This window comes from Acinonyx jubatus, chromosome B1, assembly GCF_027475565.1.
Source record: "Acinonyx jubatus isolate Ajub_Pintada_27869175 chromosome B1, VMU_Ajub_asm_v1.0, whole genome shotgun sequence".
Lineage (NCBI taxonomy): Eukaryota > Metazoa > Chordata > Mammalia > Carnivora > Felidae > Acinonyx > Acinonyx jubatus.
In genome coordinates, this window is record NC_069382.1 from 140763021 (window position 1) to 140778729 (window position 15709).

The 15709-nt window shown below is 37.1% G+C and overlaps 1 protein-coding gene across 9 annotated transcripts in view; it reads right to left on the bottom strand.

Moving 5' to 3' along the window:
• Positions 1-6047: 6047 nt before the first annotated feature.
• The window catches only part of ART3 (ADP-ribosyltransferase 3 (inactive)), a 139582-nt gene continuing 129920 nt past the window's right edge, over positions 6048-15709 (bottom strand). For 4 of the 9 annotated variants that reach the window (XM_027058503.2, XM_053217228.1, XM_053217231.1 and 1 more), the window contains 8 exons: positions 15094-15126; positions 14084-14113; positions 12123-12155; positions 11006-11038; positions 10358-10390; positions 9434-9466; positions 8081-8113; positions 6048-6453 (listed from right to left, as the gene is read on the bottom strand). In XM_027058503.2, the coding sequence (XP_026914304.1) occupies positions 6314-6453; positions 8081-8113; positions 9434-9466; positions 10358-10390; positions 11006-11038; positions 12123-12155; positions 14084-14113; positions 15094-15126 (368 nt within the window). In that variant the 3' untranslated portion in view covers positions 6048-6313. The remainder of the gene's footprint in view (positions 6454-8080; positions 8114-9433; positions 9467-10357; positions 10391-11005; positions 11039-12122; positions 12156-14083; positions 14114-15093; positions 15127-15709) is intronic. The other 5 variants (XM_053217230.1, XM_053217229.1, XM_053217232.1 and 2 more) reach the window with 5 other exon arrangements.

The window sequence follows — 15709 nt, forward strand, 5'->3', positions numbered from 1 at the left end:
CATATATATGTATATACATACACACACACTACATATATACATATCCATATATATATATATATATATATATATATATATATTAGAATATTATTCAGCCATAACAAAGAATGACATCTTGTTATTTGCAACAACATGGATGGAGCTAGATGTAATGCTAAGCAAAATAAGTCATTCAGAGAAAGACAAATACCATATGATTTCACTCATGTGGAATTTAAGAAGTCAAATGAGCAAAGGAAAATAAAGAGAGAGAGAGAAACCAAGGAATGGACCCATTTTTTAAAAAAATTTTTAATGTTTATTTTTGAGAGCGCAAGCGAGAGAGAGTGAGAGCACAAGCAGGGGAGGGGCAGAGAGGGAGGGAGACACAGAATCTGAAGCAGGCTCCAGGCTCTGAGCTGTCAGCACAGAGCCCAATGCAGGGCTCGAACCCACGAACTGTGAGATCATGACCTGAGCTGAAGTTGGACGCCACTTAACCAACTGAGCCACCCAGGTGCCCCAAGGAACAGACTCTTAACTACAGAGAACAAACTGATGGTTACCAGAGGGTAGGTGGGTAGGAGTTGAGGAAAGTAGTGGGTAGGGATGAAAAACTACACTTACCCTAATGAAAAAAATTAAAATAATTAAAAATAAATAAATAAGTAGGTAAATAAATAAATAAAATGAAGACCGTTAGAAGGAACAAAGGCATTAAATAATGAAAAGGGGATCTTTCCAACAAGAGGGTTTAACAATTGTAAATGTGCATCCAATGTGGGAGCACCTAAACAAATATTAATAAACCTTAAAGGGAGAAACTATCTCTAATACAATAATAATACAATAATAGGAGATTTTTATTTTTAATTTTTTTTAACGTTTATTTATTTTTGAGACAGAGAGAGACAGAGCATGAATGGGGGAGGGGCAGAGAGAGGGAGACACAGAATCTGAAACAGGCTCCAGGCTCTGAGCTGTCAGCACAAAGCCTGACGCGGGGCTCGAACTCACGGACCGCGAGATCATGACCTGAGCGGAAGCCAGCCGCTCAACCGACTGAGCCACCCAGGCGCCCCAATAATAGGAGATTTTAACACCACACTTACATCAACAGATCATCCAGACAGAAAATCAATAAGAAAAGAGTGACTTTGAACAATATATTAGGCCAGATGGACTTAACAGATGTATACAGATCATTCCATCCAACAACAGAATATACATTTTTTTCAAGTGCACAGGCAACATTTTCCAGAACACATCACATGTTAGGCCGCAAAACAAATCTCAATGAATTTAAGGCGACTGAAATCATATCAAGTGTCTTTTCCAACCATAACAGCATGAAACCAGAACTCTGTTACAAGGAAAACTTGATCAAACATAACCACATGAAGACTGAACAACATACTACTCGATAGACAATGAATGGGTCAAGAAAGAAATCAAAGAGGAAATGAAAAATTACTTTGAGACAAATGAAAATGGCAATACAATGGTTCAAAATCTTTGGGATGCAGCAAAAGCAGTTCTAAGAGGGATGTCTATAGCACTAAACCTATCAAGAAATAAGAAAAATGTCACACAATCTAACCTTCCACCTGAAGGAACTAGAAAAGAACAAAGCCCAAAGTTAATAGAAGGAAGAAAATAATAGATTGGAGTAGAAATAAATGACATACAGACTAAAAACAAAATACAAATGATTAATCTAACTAAGCAGGCTTTTTTTTTAAGTTAATTTATGTATTTTGAGAGAGAGAGACAGACAGCAAGTGGGGGGAGGGGCAGAGGGAGAAAGAGAGAGAGAGAGAGAGAGACAGAGAGAGAGAGAGAGTCAGTCTCAAGCAGGCTCCATGCTGTCAGCACAGAGCCTGATGTGGGGCTTGAACCCACGAACTGTGAGATCATGACTTGAGCCAAAATTGAGAGTAGAATGCTAAACAACTGAACCACCCAGGCGCCCCTGAAATGGTTTTTTGAAAAGATAAATAATACTGATAAACCTTTAACCAAACTCCTCAAGAAAGAAAGAGGAACCAAATAATCAGAAATGAAAGAGAAGTTACAAATGACCCCACAGAAATACAAAGGATCAAGACTACTATGAAAAAGTGTTATGTCAACAAATTTGACAACCTAGAAGAAAGACCTAAATTTCCAGAAACATACAATCTTCTAAGATTAAATCAGGAATAAGCAGAAAATGTGAACAGACCAATTACAGGTAATGAAATTGAATCAGTAATCAAAAAACCTCTAACATAAAAAGTCTAGGACCAGATGGCTTCATAGGTGACTTGTACAAAACATTTAAAGAAGAGTTAATACCTATCCTTCTCAAGCTATTCCAAAAAAATATTAGAGGATGATTCCAAATTCATTCTCGGAGACCAGCATCACCCTGATACCAAACCCAGAGATAGTATGAAAAATATTAAAAATTGCAAACACCCCCGAATAACATAGATGCAAAAATCCTCAACAAAATATTCATAAATTGAATTCAACAGTATGTTAAAAAAAAAAAAAAAAGGATCACTCACCATGATCAATTTATTTTGAATTTATTTCAGGGATGCAAGGACAGTACAATATCTACAAATAAATCAACATGATACATATTAAGAAAATGAAGGATTAAAATCGTATGATCATTTCAATAGAGGCAGAAAAAGCATGTGACAGAATTCAACATTTATGATACAAATTCTCAACAGAGCGGGTAGAGAGGGAATGTACCTCAACAGGCCACATGTGACAAGCCTATAGCGAACATACTCAATGGTGAAAAGATGAAAGCTTTTCTTCTAAGGAACAAGACAACTTATTTTGTTGTTCTAATCAACTGATCAACTGGTTAGTTACTAGTTGAGAACTAATTAAGTGGTCTAATAAACTAATAAAACTCTCACCACACTTATTCAACATAGTATTGGAAGTCCAAGCTGCAGCAATCAGACAAGGAAATAAAAGGCATCCAAACTGGTAAAGAAAAATGAAACTGTCACTACCTGCATGACACTATATAAAGAACACCTTAATACTCCACCAAAATACTACCAGGACTAATAAATGATTCAGTAAAGTTTCAGAATACACAATTAATAAACACAATCTATTGTTTCTATACACTAATAACAAACTATCAGAAAAAGAAATTAAGAAAACAATCCCATGTACAATTACATCAAAAAGAATAAAATACCTAGGGAATAAATTTAACCAAGGAGGTCAAAGACCTGCACTCTGAAAATTATTAAGATATTGATGACATGAAGAAACTGAAGATGACACAGATAAATGGAAAGATTTTCTGTGCTAATGAACTGGAAGGATAATGTTAAATTTCCATACCAACCAAAGCAATCTACAGATTGAGTACAATCCCTATCAAAATGCCAATAGTATTTTTCACAGAACAAATAATTCTAAAATTTGTATGGAACCACAAAGGATACGAAATAGCCGAAGCAATCTTGAGAAAGAAGAACAAAACTGGAGGTATCACGCTACAAATATACTACAAATATAGCACAAATCTATTGTAATCAAAACAGTATGGTACTGGCACATAAAAAGACACATGGATCAACTAAATAGAACAGAAAGCCCAGAAATAAACCCACATATATATGGTGAATTAATCTGTGATAAAGAAGGCAAGAATGCACCACAAGGAAAAAACAGTCTCTTTAATAAATGGTACCGGGAAAACTAGAAAACTACATGCAAAAAAATGAAATTGGACCACTTTTTTATACCACACACAAAAATAAACTAAAAATGAATTGAAGACTTAAATGTGAGACCTAAAACCATAAAACTCCTAAAAGAAAACATAGAGGTAATTCTGGACATCAGAAATATATTTCTGGCCCCAGAAATATTTTCCTAGATCTGTCCCCTCAGGCATGGGAAACAAAAGCAAAACTAAACAACTGAGACTACATAAGATAAAAAGGCTTTTGCACAGCAAAGGACCATCAACAAAACAAAGAGGCAACCTATGGAATGGGACAATGTATCTGCAAATGATATATCCAATAAAGGGATAATTTCCTCCCCCCCCACCAAAAAAGAACGAATTCATACAACTAAATGCCAAGAAAACCAACAATCAGATTAAAAATGGGCAGAAGATCTAAATAGGCATTTTTCAAAGAAGACATACAGATGGCCAACATACACATGAAGAGAGATGCTCAAGATCACTGTATCAGGAAAATGCAAACCAAAACCACAATGAAGTATCACCTCATAACAGTCAGAAAGCCTAGTACCAAGGAGACAAGAGGTAACAAGTGTTGGCGAGGATGTAGAGAAAAGGGAACACTGTGCATTGATGGTGGGAATGTAAATTGGCACAACCAGGATGGAAAACAGTATGGGGGTTCCTCAAAAAATTAAAAACAGAAATACTATATAATCCGGTAGTTCCACTACTAGGTATTTAGCCAAAGCAAGCCAAAACTCTAACTCGCAAAGTAATATGCACCCCAAGTTCATTGTGGCATTGTTTATAATAGCCAAGGTATGGAAGCAACTCAAGTGTCCACTGATAGATGAATGCATAAAGAAGTTGCAGTATTTATATATACAATGGAATATGACTCAGCCATAAAAATAATGAAACCTTGCTGTCTGTGATGACATGGATGAACCAAAGGGTATTTAGACTAATTATGTCAGACAAGGAAAGACAAATACCATATGATTTCATTTATGTGTGCTAAGAAACAAAACAAATGAACAAACAAAACACAGAAACAAACTCATAAATACAGAGACCTGGTGGTTGCCAGAGAGGTGGGGGCAGGGAGGTGTGCAAAATGGATGAAAGGGATTAAGAGGTACAAACTTCCAGTTATAAAATAAGTCACAGGGGGGCGCCTGGGTGGCGCAGTCGGTTAAGCGTCCAACTTCAGCCAGGTCACGATCTCGCGGTCCGTGAGTTCGAGCCCCGCGTCAGGCTCTGGGCTGATGGCTCAGAGCCTGGAGCCTGTTTCTGATTCTGTGTCTCCCTCTCTCTCTGCCCCTCCCCCGTTCATACTCTGTCTCTCTCTGTCCCAAAAATAAATAAACGTTGAAAAAAAATTTTTTTTAAATAAATAAATAAAATAAAATAAGTCACAGGGATGAAAAACAAAGCATAGGCAATATAGTCCATAATACTGTAATTAACTTTTGTGCAGTGATAGCTGGTAACTACACTTACTGTGGTAAGCATTTCATAACGTATGTAATTCTTAAATCACTGTTGTACACCTGAAACTAATATTCTGTGTCAATTGTAATTAAACATTTTAAAAATAGGGGTGTCTGGGTGGCTCACTCGGTTAAACATCCGACTTCAGTTCAGGTCACGATCCCTCAGTCCATGGGTTCAAGCCCTGTGTGGGTCTCTTGGATAGTTCAGAGCCTGGAGCCTGCTTCGGATTCTGTCTCCTTCTCTCTCTCTGCCCCTCCCCCGCTTGTGCTCTGTCTCTCTCGCTCTCAAAAATAAACATTTTAAAAAAATTAAAAATTAGATATAAAGTAAGCCTAACAAGGGGGAAAAAAAGTGTACAGACTTTTTAAAAAAAGCACATTGAACCGCTAACACCTAGTTTACATTTTTAGTTTTTCTCTGATCTTTCAAAGTGGACTTAAATCCTCTTTGAAACATTGCAAAATGTAAACAAGTGCCAGTTATCAAAGCCCAGGCCTAAATAAGTCACTATTCAACCACCACAATATCTTGGGGAAAAGGATACTACACTGTATAACCGCATTTTTCCTTGCTTATTTAGCACATATATTCATTCACTACTGTCTACTTTCCTGGGTTAATATGAGATTTAACTCAGGGACTATAAATGAAACACTTCGTTAACGACTGTGTTTATGTAAGTGTTCATATATTGAGGGAAGATGAAGAGATTGAGGGATGATGCTATTTGAAGTTAAAGTTTTTGATCACTGAAAGATGAGTAAAAGAATCTTTAAAATTCTAATTCAGGAATTAAATTCATGTTAATCACTAACAGTATTGATATTTTAATAATCTGGCAATTCTGAAATTATATCCAACAATCTTAAATTATTTTATTGAATTCAATCAGAACTATACAGGTGAGTTTTTTGCAATCATAAATTAATATAGAAATAAATGAAAAATGAATTCTATGACATATCTGGACCAACTCTGAATTTGCAAAGTAAATAACAAATGTGCAGTCCTCATGTTATCAAGTGACTTTGACCAAAAGTGAAAAATACATCATTCCTTTTGATGGTTTCCTGTGGGATCCCTCAGGATATTTTAAGTAATAAAGAATGTAACAGACTACAGAGCAACAAAGAGATTTACAGCAGAAGCAATGATTAAAATGATGAACGTCGCCAATGGTGGAAGGAGCATTTTGCCAGAGGATGCAGAGGGATGGGTTTTGGGACCTGGACCTGGAACTGGAACCGGACCTGGAGCTGTTAATGAGAAGACACAGTGACTGACACATGTCATTTCTGATACTGAGTTTTATCCACCTAAACCATGCAGACATTTAGCCTGAGTCACAAACTTAACTAAAATACTTCTAACCAGAAACAATGTTGAAATAAATATAGTTCATTACAGATTTCAGGCTACATTTTCATATATACCATCAGGGTATGCTGCTCTAGGTTTCATCGAGGATTCCACAGCCTTTTTAATATCTATGCAGACACCATACTTTGTTGTTGTTGTTCAAGTTCTCTAGAATTTCATAGCAATTTTCTGTTTTCATTTTCTGTATATACATGCAAGGTAAAGTTTAATTTTGTGTTTATTTCCAGTAAGGCTATATCTAATATATATATGCCACCAGCGACTAATAAATGATTAAATATAGCTGCACTTTTAAATGCTGAGTCCTGCCAGCTGATAAAATAAATTAACTTTTTCCCTCCGTACATGAAACACTGTAGAAAATGGCTTCCCTTACATAGGAACTAGTGAAGAGGAACAGTGCAGTCCATCCATGTGAGGATGATGTTTCACATGGTAATTCAGTTATCCCTTAACTAAATTATGGCCATATTTTGGTTTAGACCATACAAGGGAGAACTAGGAAGTATCCAAATGGGATCACCACTCAGATTTCATACATGAAACACAGAGAAACAGGCAATAAATTTTGTAAGTCTTTAACTCATATTATCAATTTACTTGCCATGCATTTGTATGTATACAGATGGGGAAATGGAGAGGCAGGTGTACTCATACATTAGTTTGTTACTACGGAGCCGTGGTTCTCAAGGGAGCAGTACTGTCCCCTAGGAGGCAGTTTGGGAACTTGTCAGAATATTTTTTGATAGTCACAATAGTGAGGTAGAAGTACAGAAGGCAAGATGGATGCTGTCCAATGCTCTGGACAGTGTTTGCACAATGAAAAATTAACCCACTTCCACACAAACTTCAAATGCACTGCCAGACACACATGTAAGTTAATAATCTATTTATAATGCTTAAACCCAGAACCAAAATCAATTTTATGTAGAAACAAAGTATTTTTGGATAGTTTTAATAAACATTAGTTTCCATCTAGTTTCTACTTCTTCTCTTTCATTTTCTTATACTTGCATAGAATAGCTTCCAGTCTTCTCTTAAATCCAATTTGTGTTAAGTAAATACAATCATCTGTCCATTATGTCTTTTAGTATAATGTAGGCACTTACATATTGAAATGTACATAATTTTGTTATAAATTATAATTAAAAAATTATACTGATATTTTTATGGGGGCAGGTGGGTCTTCTTATCTATGAATGGTACTTCAGGATAGTATAAAGGCTTTATAAATACTTGTTATAAAAAGGGAGAAGTGGGTTGATAGGGTTGAGAACCACCACTCTAAACAGAACACAGTTGAAAATGACTGCTTAAGAAATAAAGCCCAGTTGCTCCCACCATATACACACAATAAGCATTTGGATATGACATTATATTCCGTTATTATGATTCCTGAAACTCTTGAAACTTTGTTCCTGTTATTGAAGAAAAATAAATTTGTCACTTCTTTTATATTGCAGATCAGACACTTATCAACTAAGGAAATGAAGTATTTCTTACTAGGATTGCCGATATCTTCCTGACTTTGGTCTTCTAAAATAGAAACAGATTTTGAGTTAGTTGCATTGTACATCTATATATCCAGAAAGAGAAAAATCTGACTAAATGATTAAGCAAACATGGTTATCTCTGAGAATGGGCCTGCAGGGCAGGGTATTGGGCTTATATGTATGTGTGGGGTTGGGGAAGGGTTTAATTTTTACTCACTTGTGCTCTTTGAAATTTTGTTTACCTTGTATGTACATGTGTTTCCATTAAAAGAAAAATTAAAATTTTATTTACAAAAAAGTACTTTTTCTGCACATTGAACTAAGATCCCCAAGTACAACATTAATACCAACTATTTACTGAGTGCTTTCTATGTGTCATGCATTGTGTAAACGATTTATGTAATTGTCAGATTTCTTACAGTCCCAGTAGATAGAATTATCAGTATTATACAGATGTTCCTCAAAACTTGCACAAAATCACAGAGGCAATCAGTGGTAGCAATGTCTGATTTCAAAGCCTCTGTTCTCCATTACTATGATATACCACCTCAATTACAATGCTGTGCTAGCATTGAAATATTACAATATTGCCATATTTTGATAGTTTTGAAGCCAAATACCCATTACAGGAGCCCAGGATAGAGGCGTATTTTTTTTTTATAACTAAATCTGGCTGGAAGACAAGTGTGTGTCATAGGACAGAAAGTGAACAAAATTTGAAAAGTGTGAGTCCTGGTTTTCTCTTTCTAGTCCTTTACAGGTTCCTTAAATTTCCTATATTCCATACTTTCATCTCTGAAATGGCAATAACAATATTTATCTTAACGATTAAACGAGATCCTGTGTAAATGTTTTGACACTTTTAAAAAGCTTGCACTACACACAGCTTTCTAGGAGAGAGCACAATACAAAACATTCCCAGCAAAACCTAGTAGCCTCTCTGGAGGACATGGCAAGTGCAGTGAGGAACACAGAATGACTGGTCTCATGCTGTAGGCTTCTCATACACACTTCTCTGATGATGCTGTTCCTGTTACTACAGATCCCCTCACAGTAGCCACCTGACCCTGGGAAGCCTCCTGTTCCATTCTGCAATAGACATGTGCAGCTGGAAGCCAACTCTTCCAGTTGCCAGTCAACTATCTTTTTCTTTGCTTAGCCCAGAGAGCCATAATAGCAGCCTGCTGCTCACACTGAAAGGGGTTCTCAATATTTTCTCCCTCTGGCTTGCATACTGGGGTATCAGAGAAGCTGTGCAGCCCAGGTGTCTTCCTTAGCCCCCTTAAGACTGAGCTAACTGAATGATCATATTAAAGGACCCAGAACCCCATGGTACCTCCACCCCCAAAAAAGAATTTATTACCAGGTTTTTCATCCAGTTGCACCACTTTTATTCCTAAATGAGAAAGAATTTCAGATAATAATAATAAAGACAGCTACAACTTACTACTATTTTAACTATTTTAAACTACCATTCATTTTGCCAAACTTTATCTCATTATGACTTTAATCAGTCCTGCAAGACATAAATTTTCTTCATTTTACAGATGTGGAAGCGGAAGCAGAAGCACCAGCACAGGAAAGTGAAATAGCTTACATAAAAAGTTACCCTGTGAAAATGGCAGAGGAAAGACTTCATTAAGCTGGGTCTGTCTGTCTATACAGCCTGTGTTCATTCCCGACACCTGGCTCAGCAGCTGCCTTTCAGATAACCACTGTATCTCAAAGGAGCCAATGAAAATACTATGCAAACTCGGGCCACTGAGCTGAAGAGTTGTAGACACACAAGGTGTGTCATCAGTGTTGTTAGAGGTTCACTTCAAAGTTGTAACCAAATAAATGTGTGACACAACACGGCAAATCCAGGAAAAAAAATGAAGTTTGGGGGCCTTTCAACATTTTTCCTCCTCTGTAAGCATATTTTCTGAGCCCCTTCTGAGGAACTTGACAGGAAACTCCATACAGTTTCTCTGGTCACAGAAGCTCAAGGCTCCTCAATAGCCTTATCCTCACCACAGCCTCACACTGTTTAAATATCTTTTTTCATGATTATATTTTATTGGTAGGCTAAATGTGCCATGGTAAATAAAACTGGAAAAACACTTAAGGAACCAAAGTCTTCAGGAATAATGGGTACTTGGCCGTAAGTTAAGAGACCTGGGTCCTTCACTCACTTACGTGATCTTGTGCAAAGTACTGAGGCTCCCCTGCATATCTAATGGTGACAACTGTTAACTAAACCCCCCAAATGGGCAACTTATTCTCTCATATGCCAACCACTGCTTACCAGGTAGTGAAAAAGTTTCTGGAATTTTCATTCCTAAACGAGAAAGAAGTTTTTAGTGACTTACAGTTTGCTCCAATGAGTACGTTCTCCCAACTCTTCTTGTCTGATGAGCTTAAGTGATACAAATGCCAAAGCTCCCACTGCACTGTGACTCCTGGCTTTTTATTTAAAAGTTATGGCTATGAGAGCCCTCACTGTGCAAATCCACTTCAAGCTTAGAGAAGCTTTCTGCCATGGCTTGTCTGTATGCTAGAAGACTGTATTTTGTTACCTGGAAATTCTAGATGCCGAAATGTTAGCCAAAGCGAATAGTCAGCGTCTTCATGACGCTGAATTTTCTGAGTAACTTAAGCTATAGAACCTAGAAGGTGCTGGCCTGCATGCCTCCAGGTCCCAGCAGCCTTGCCTTCAGCCATGCCCCTGACAAGCTAAGTTTCCTGCTCTAGGAACATATGAATGCTAGGGAAGAAAGACATTTTTTTTCCTCTCTACTCTCCTCCCCAGCTAAATCTTAGTAGAATGGCTAGCAGTAGGCTGTAAGGGAAATGTTAATGAATAATAGTCTCATGAAGATATATTTCTTAATGCCTGGGGGAATTCTTCTCACCTCATACTTGGACCCAAAGAGTAAAAAGAAAGCTGTCTTACCAGGTATTTGCGTGGGTTCATGGCTCATCATACCTCAAGACAGAAATAAATATTAGTGTTAATCAATTGCCTTGCATTGTGAATGGTCCCCTCTGTCTACACCTCCCCCATCTCCAATCCTTAAAAAAAAAAAAAAAAAAAGGGAAAAGAAAACTATCAACAAAAACACCTTTTTGTTTTTTTAAGTTGTATTTATTTTTGAGAAAAAGAGAGCAAGGGAGGGGCAGAGAGAGAGGGAGACAGAGAACCCCAAGCAGCATCCATGCTATCAGTGCACAGCCCCACATGGGGCTGGAACCCACAAACTATGAGATTATGACCTGAGCCAAAATCAAGAGTTGGATGCTTAACCGACTGAGCCACCCAGGCACCCCGTCTTTTTTTTTTAATTAATTATTTATTTATTTTTTAATTTTTTAATTTATTTGAGAGAGAGCAAGCACATGCACAAGTGGGGGAGGGTCAGAGAGAGAGAGAGAGGGAGAAAATCCCAACAGGCTCTGTGCGGCCAATGCATAGCCTGACACGGGGCTCAATCCCACGAGCCGTGAGATCATGACCTGAGTGGAAATGAAGAGTTGGACGTTTAACCAACTGAGCCACCCAGGTACTCCCCCCCCCCCCCAAACACCTTTCAATGGCTCTTCATCCTCTGACAAAGCAAGCCCACTCTTTAGCCTGGTCTTCAAGAACTTTCATGATATGGCCCATATATCTTCAATCAATCTTTATAAGGCAGTCCTAGCACATTGGCTTTTAAACAAAATAGTGCTGGGTCTAAGAGTCGGCTTGGTCTAGTACTATTGTCATTATAATTATTAGTTCTGTGATTGGGCAGGCTTCTAATCCCTCTGAGCTTCAATTCCTTATTTATGCCAAAAAATACTTACACTGTAGGTTTGTAGTAAATGATAATTAAAGGAGATACATCATAAAAGTGCTTAGTACACTGCGTGGAACATATTAAACATTCAATTAACGGAGTCCCTCTGTTCTGGCTTAACTCATTCCTCAAACTCTTCCATGTCCAACAATGGCCTTAGTCCTAGGAGTCAGTCCTCATGTCACCTCCTAACCTTATAGCCAGTCTCAGAGGGTACAGAAAAAGATCACTTACCAGGTAAGACAGTGGTCTCCTGGCTTTTCGTTCCTAAAGATGAGAGCAGAAATTGTTTAGTGAAAAATACAATCAACTTGAAAATTAATGTAACCTTATATTTATATGGCTTTTCACAGTGGAAAACTAAAAGCTCTGAGAGGTGGCAGGGGACAGGGGCCTGGAGTCTGACTTAATGGTGAGAACAACTATGGCTAGTGACCCAGGAGCTCTCTGAAAGTAAGCAAAACTTCCTCTCAGCTCTTGTTGATTTTTTTAAGATTCAGTCCAAAGACTCTGACCTAGATTTATTTCTTAAAAATAAAACTTCTCAATTACATACATTATAATTACAGATAATTTGGAAAAACACAGGAAATTATTAAAAATTACTCAAAATACTAGATTTCAGAGCTACTCATGCTCAACATTTTTGGTATATCTCCTTTCAATTTCTTTGCTATGTATAATGTATGTCCATATACATTTTTAAGCATTTTTCCCAACTTTATTGGTAATGTAATTGATAGCACTGTAAGTTTAAGGTGTACAGCATGATGATTTGAATTATATATATTGTGAAATGATTACAATTAACATCCAGCATCTCATATAGTTATTTAAAAAAAGAAAGAATGGAGAATTTAAAAAAGCATCTCATGTAGTTATTTTAAAAAAGAAAGAATTTTTCCCTTGTGACAAGATCTACTCTCTTAACAACTTTAAAATGTGCCATACAGCAGTAGTAGTCTAGTCATCATTCTTTACATTACATACCCAGTACTTATTTATAAGTGGATGTTTGTATCTTTTGACAGTTAAAACGAAGTTGCCATTACAGTCTGTACACTGTTTTACATCATATTTTTACTTGCCACTATAAGCACTTTCTCATGTCTTTAAATATTTTTCAAAAACATGATTTTTAAGTTGCTTAGTGTTTCATAATATGGATATTAGTTAACAATACCCCACTGTTGGACACTAAGGTTATTTATAAATTCTGGCTACCATCACAGTGTAAACATTTTGCACACAAATCTTTATATTTCCTTAGGACAAATATCTAAAAGTGTTAAAACTAGGTTAAAAGGCATGGACATTTTTCAACGTTTATTTATTTTTGGGACAGAGAGAGACAGAGCATGAACGGGGGAGGGGCAGAGAGAGAGGGAGACACAGAATCAGAAACAGGCTCCAGGCTCTGAGCCATCAGCCCAGAGCCTGACGCGGGGCTCAAACTCACGGACCGCGAGATCGTGACCTGGCTGAAGTCGGACGCTTAATCGACTGTGCCACCCAGGCGCCCCAGGCATGGACATTTTTAAGGCTACATACTATCAAACTGCCCTTCAAAAAAGTTCCAATTTACAATCTTATCATTAATTTATGAGGGTCCCTGTCTCAGCACCCTTGAGAACATTTGAGTAATATCATTATAAAAAAAAAAAAGACAAAACAAAAACCTGGAAATGAGTTGTACTTTGAAATACACTAAACAATCAGATGTATGTAGTTAACAGCATTTATTACTCAGATTGCTGGAAGCAGAAATAAATACACAAAATCATTTTAATTTAGAAAAGAATAATGCCATTTTTTAATGCTCCTGCCCAACACCCTAACCCTAGGTCACAAGAGTTTGTGAGTAATTAGTCATACCTTCCTCTACCCATGTAACAGCTAACCTTATATAAAAGCAGAAAATATGCTCTTTAGAACTAATTCCTCATGTCATGTCTCTAACTGCTCTGTGGGTCATCTTGGAGATAAGACAGATAGGTAAGAGAGAGAGCTGCTGTGTCATCTTTACAAAGAAGGTCCATCTGTAACTCAGGAGGGCTCTGATATACCAAACGAGTACGCTAAAGTGGGTTCTGCCTTCTTCCGACTTTTCCTTACCATGCCATGCTTACCTGTTTCCATCACTAAGAGAGCCATATTGCAAATGAAAACCCCCAGAGTTTATGAAAATGTCTTACCAGAGTCTTCAAGATTCTGGTTTTTCTCACCTAAGTTATAAGAAGAAACTTATCCGTTTTAGTGATAAAACAAAATAACTGAGAATTACTATAGTTACAACAAACTATTTTCAGGTATGATAGCCATAAAGAATCACTTGGTACATCCAGTCAACTAAAGCTACTAAATGTAAGCCAGAGTCTAAATGTACCTAATTGGAACCTTCCTCTGGCCCCCTTTATAAAGAAAAATCATCACATATAGCAAATCTCTGGGGGATCTCAATGAGCTAGAAAAATGTCTATCTTGAAGAGTTAGCTGAAATCTCTGTGAAATGACCAGTAAAACTTGTGGCTGCAATGGGCCAATAAGAAGTGTTGCAAAGCAAGTCCTCAAGGGCATAAAATGCTTCACATCAGGACAGGAAATATCTGCTAAAAATCAAGTAAATGGCATACTTAAGAAAAAGCCAGATGCTGTTCTCTCATCAATAAAGAAAAACATACTGTAGCTACATGGGCCAAACACATAATAAGGAACTTAAATGCAAAGAAGTGATCTGAGTCATATCACCATAAGTGGAAACTTAGGGAGGAAAAGCATCTAATCACCTAGATACTTTAGTCAAATGATAGCAAATATCAGCATCTCTGACAGATGCAAATGAGTAGCTTTTCTACTTTCATCTGGATGTGTGGTGCCACACAGGCTAATTTCAATGACTAAATATAGAACTATACATAAGAGGTCCTCAGACCTGTCAAAAGCAACTAGCTCTTCAGGTCTACTCCCCTGAACGTTTCCATATTCTTCAGATCTCCAAAGACCCAACCCCTCTCATTTGTAGGAAGGTAAGTTTCCCCAAAATAGATACCCCCCCCCCCCCCCCCCGCTTATCTCTCAAGTTACTTCCCTTCCTGTCTGCAAAGTACTCTTTCTTCAGCTAAGAAGTGAATTTGCTAACAGGAAAGAGCTGCTAAATATTAAACATCCATTTAAAGATTATTTTTAAAAATTAGAGCACACTTACCAGGGTTGTAGATATAGATGGGTTGAGAATATTCTGAAATACAAACACGTTTTCATTACCTAAGTACTATCATCAGATTTAAATAAATGTCAGGTTCACTCTATTTTTAAATGCTTGTTAATAATAAAGATTTAGGTTGGCTTACAAAAATACAGTAATATGAGAAATTTAAGATTTTAATCTCAAAGCAAATGGATATGGATTTATTTTAATTACATGAAGAATTCATAGAAAAACTGGCCAGGAAGACAGCTAGAAGCAGACTGTTATTCTCAAACTTTTTAGCAAGGAAATCTTCAAAAGGATCCACCCAAAGCATGCATTAGCCTAAAGCATTTTCTGGAAACCTTGGTTCAAATCTATTGGGCTTATCTGATAATGCTATTCCTCGTAGAAATCCTGTTTCTCTTCCCAATCTTTCCTATGGTCCTCTGAGAAAGATTATTTTTGTTACCTCCTCTTATTTTTCACTGAGAAGCAGAGACAAACAAACCATATTACCATTCTGTCCCCCCCCCCCCCCGATTCCCTCCTTAAGCCAAATGCACTCTACTTCTTCCCTTTGTCAGTCTCCCAGATGTTATTTCCTAAGATATCAAAATAGAAGACTATGAAT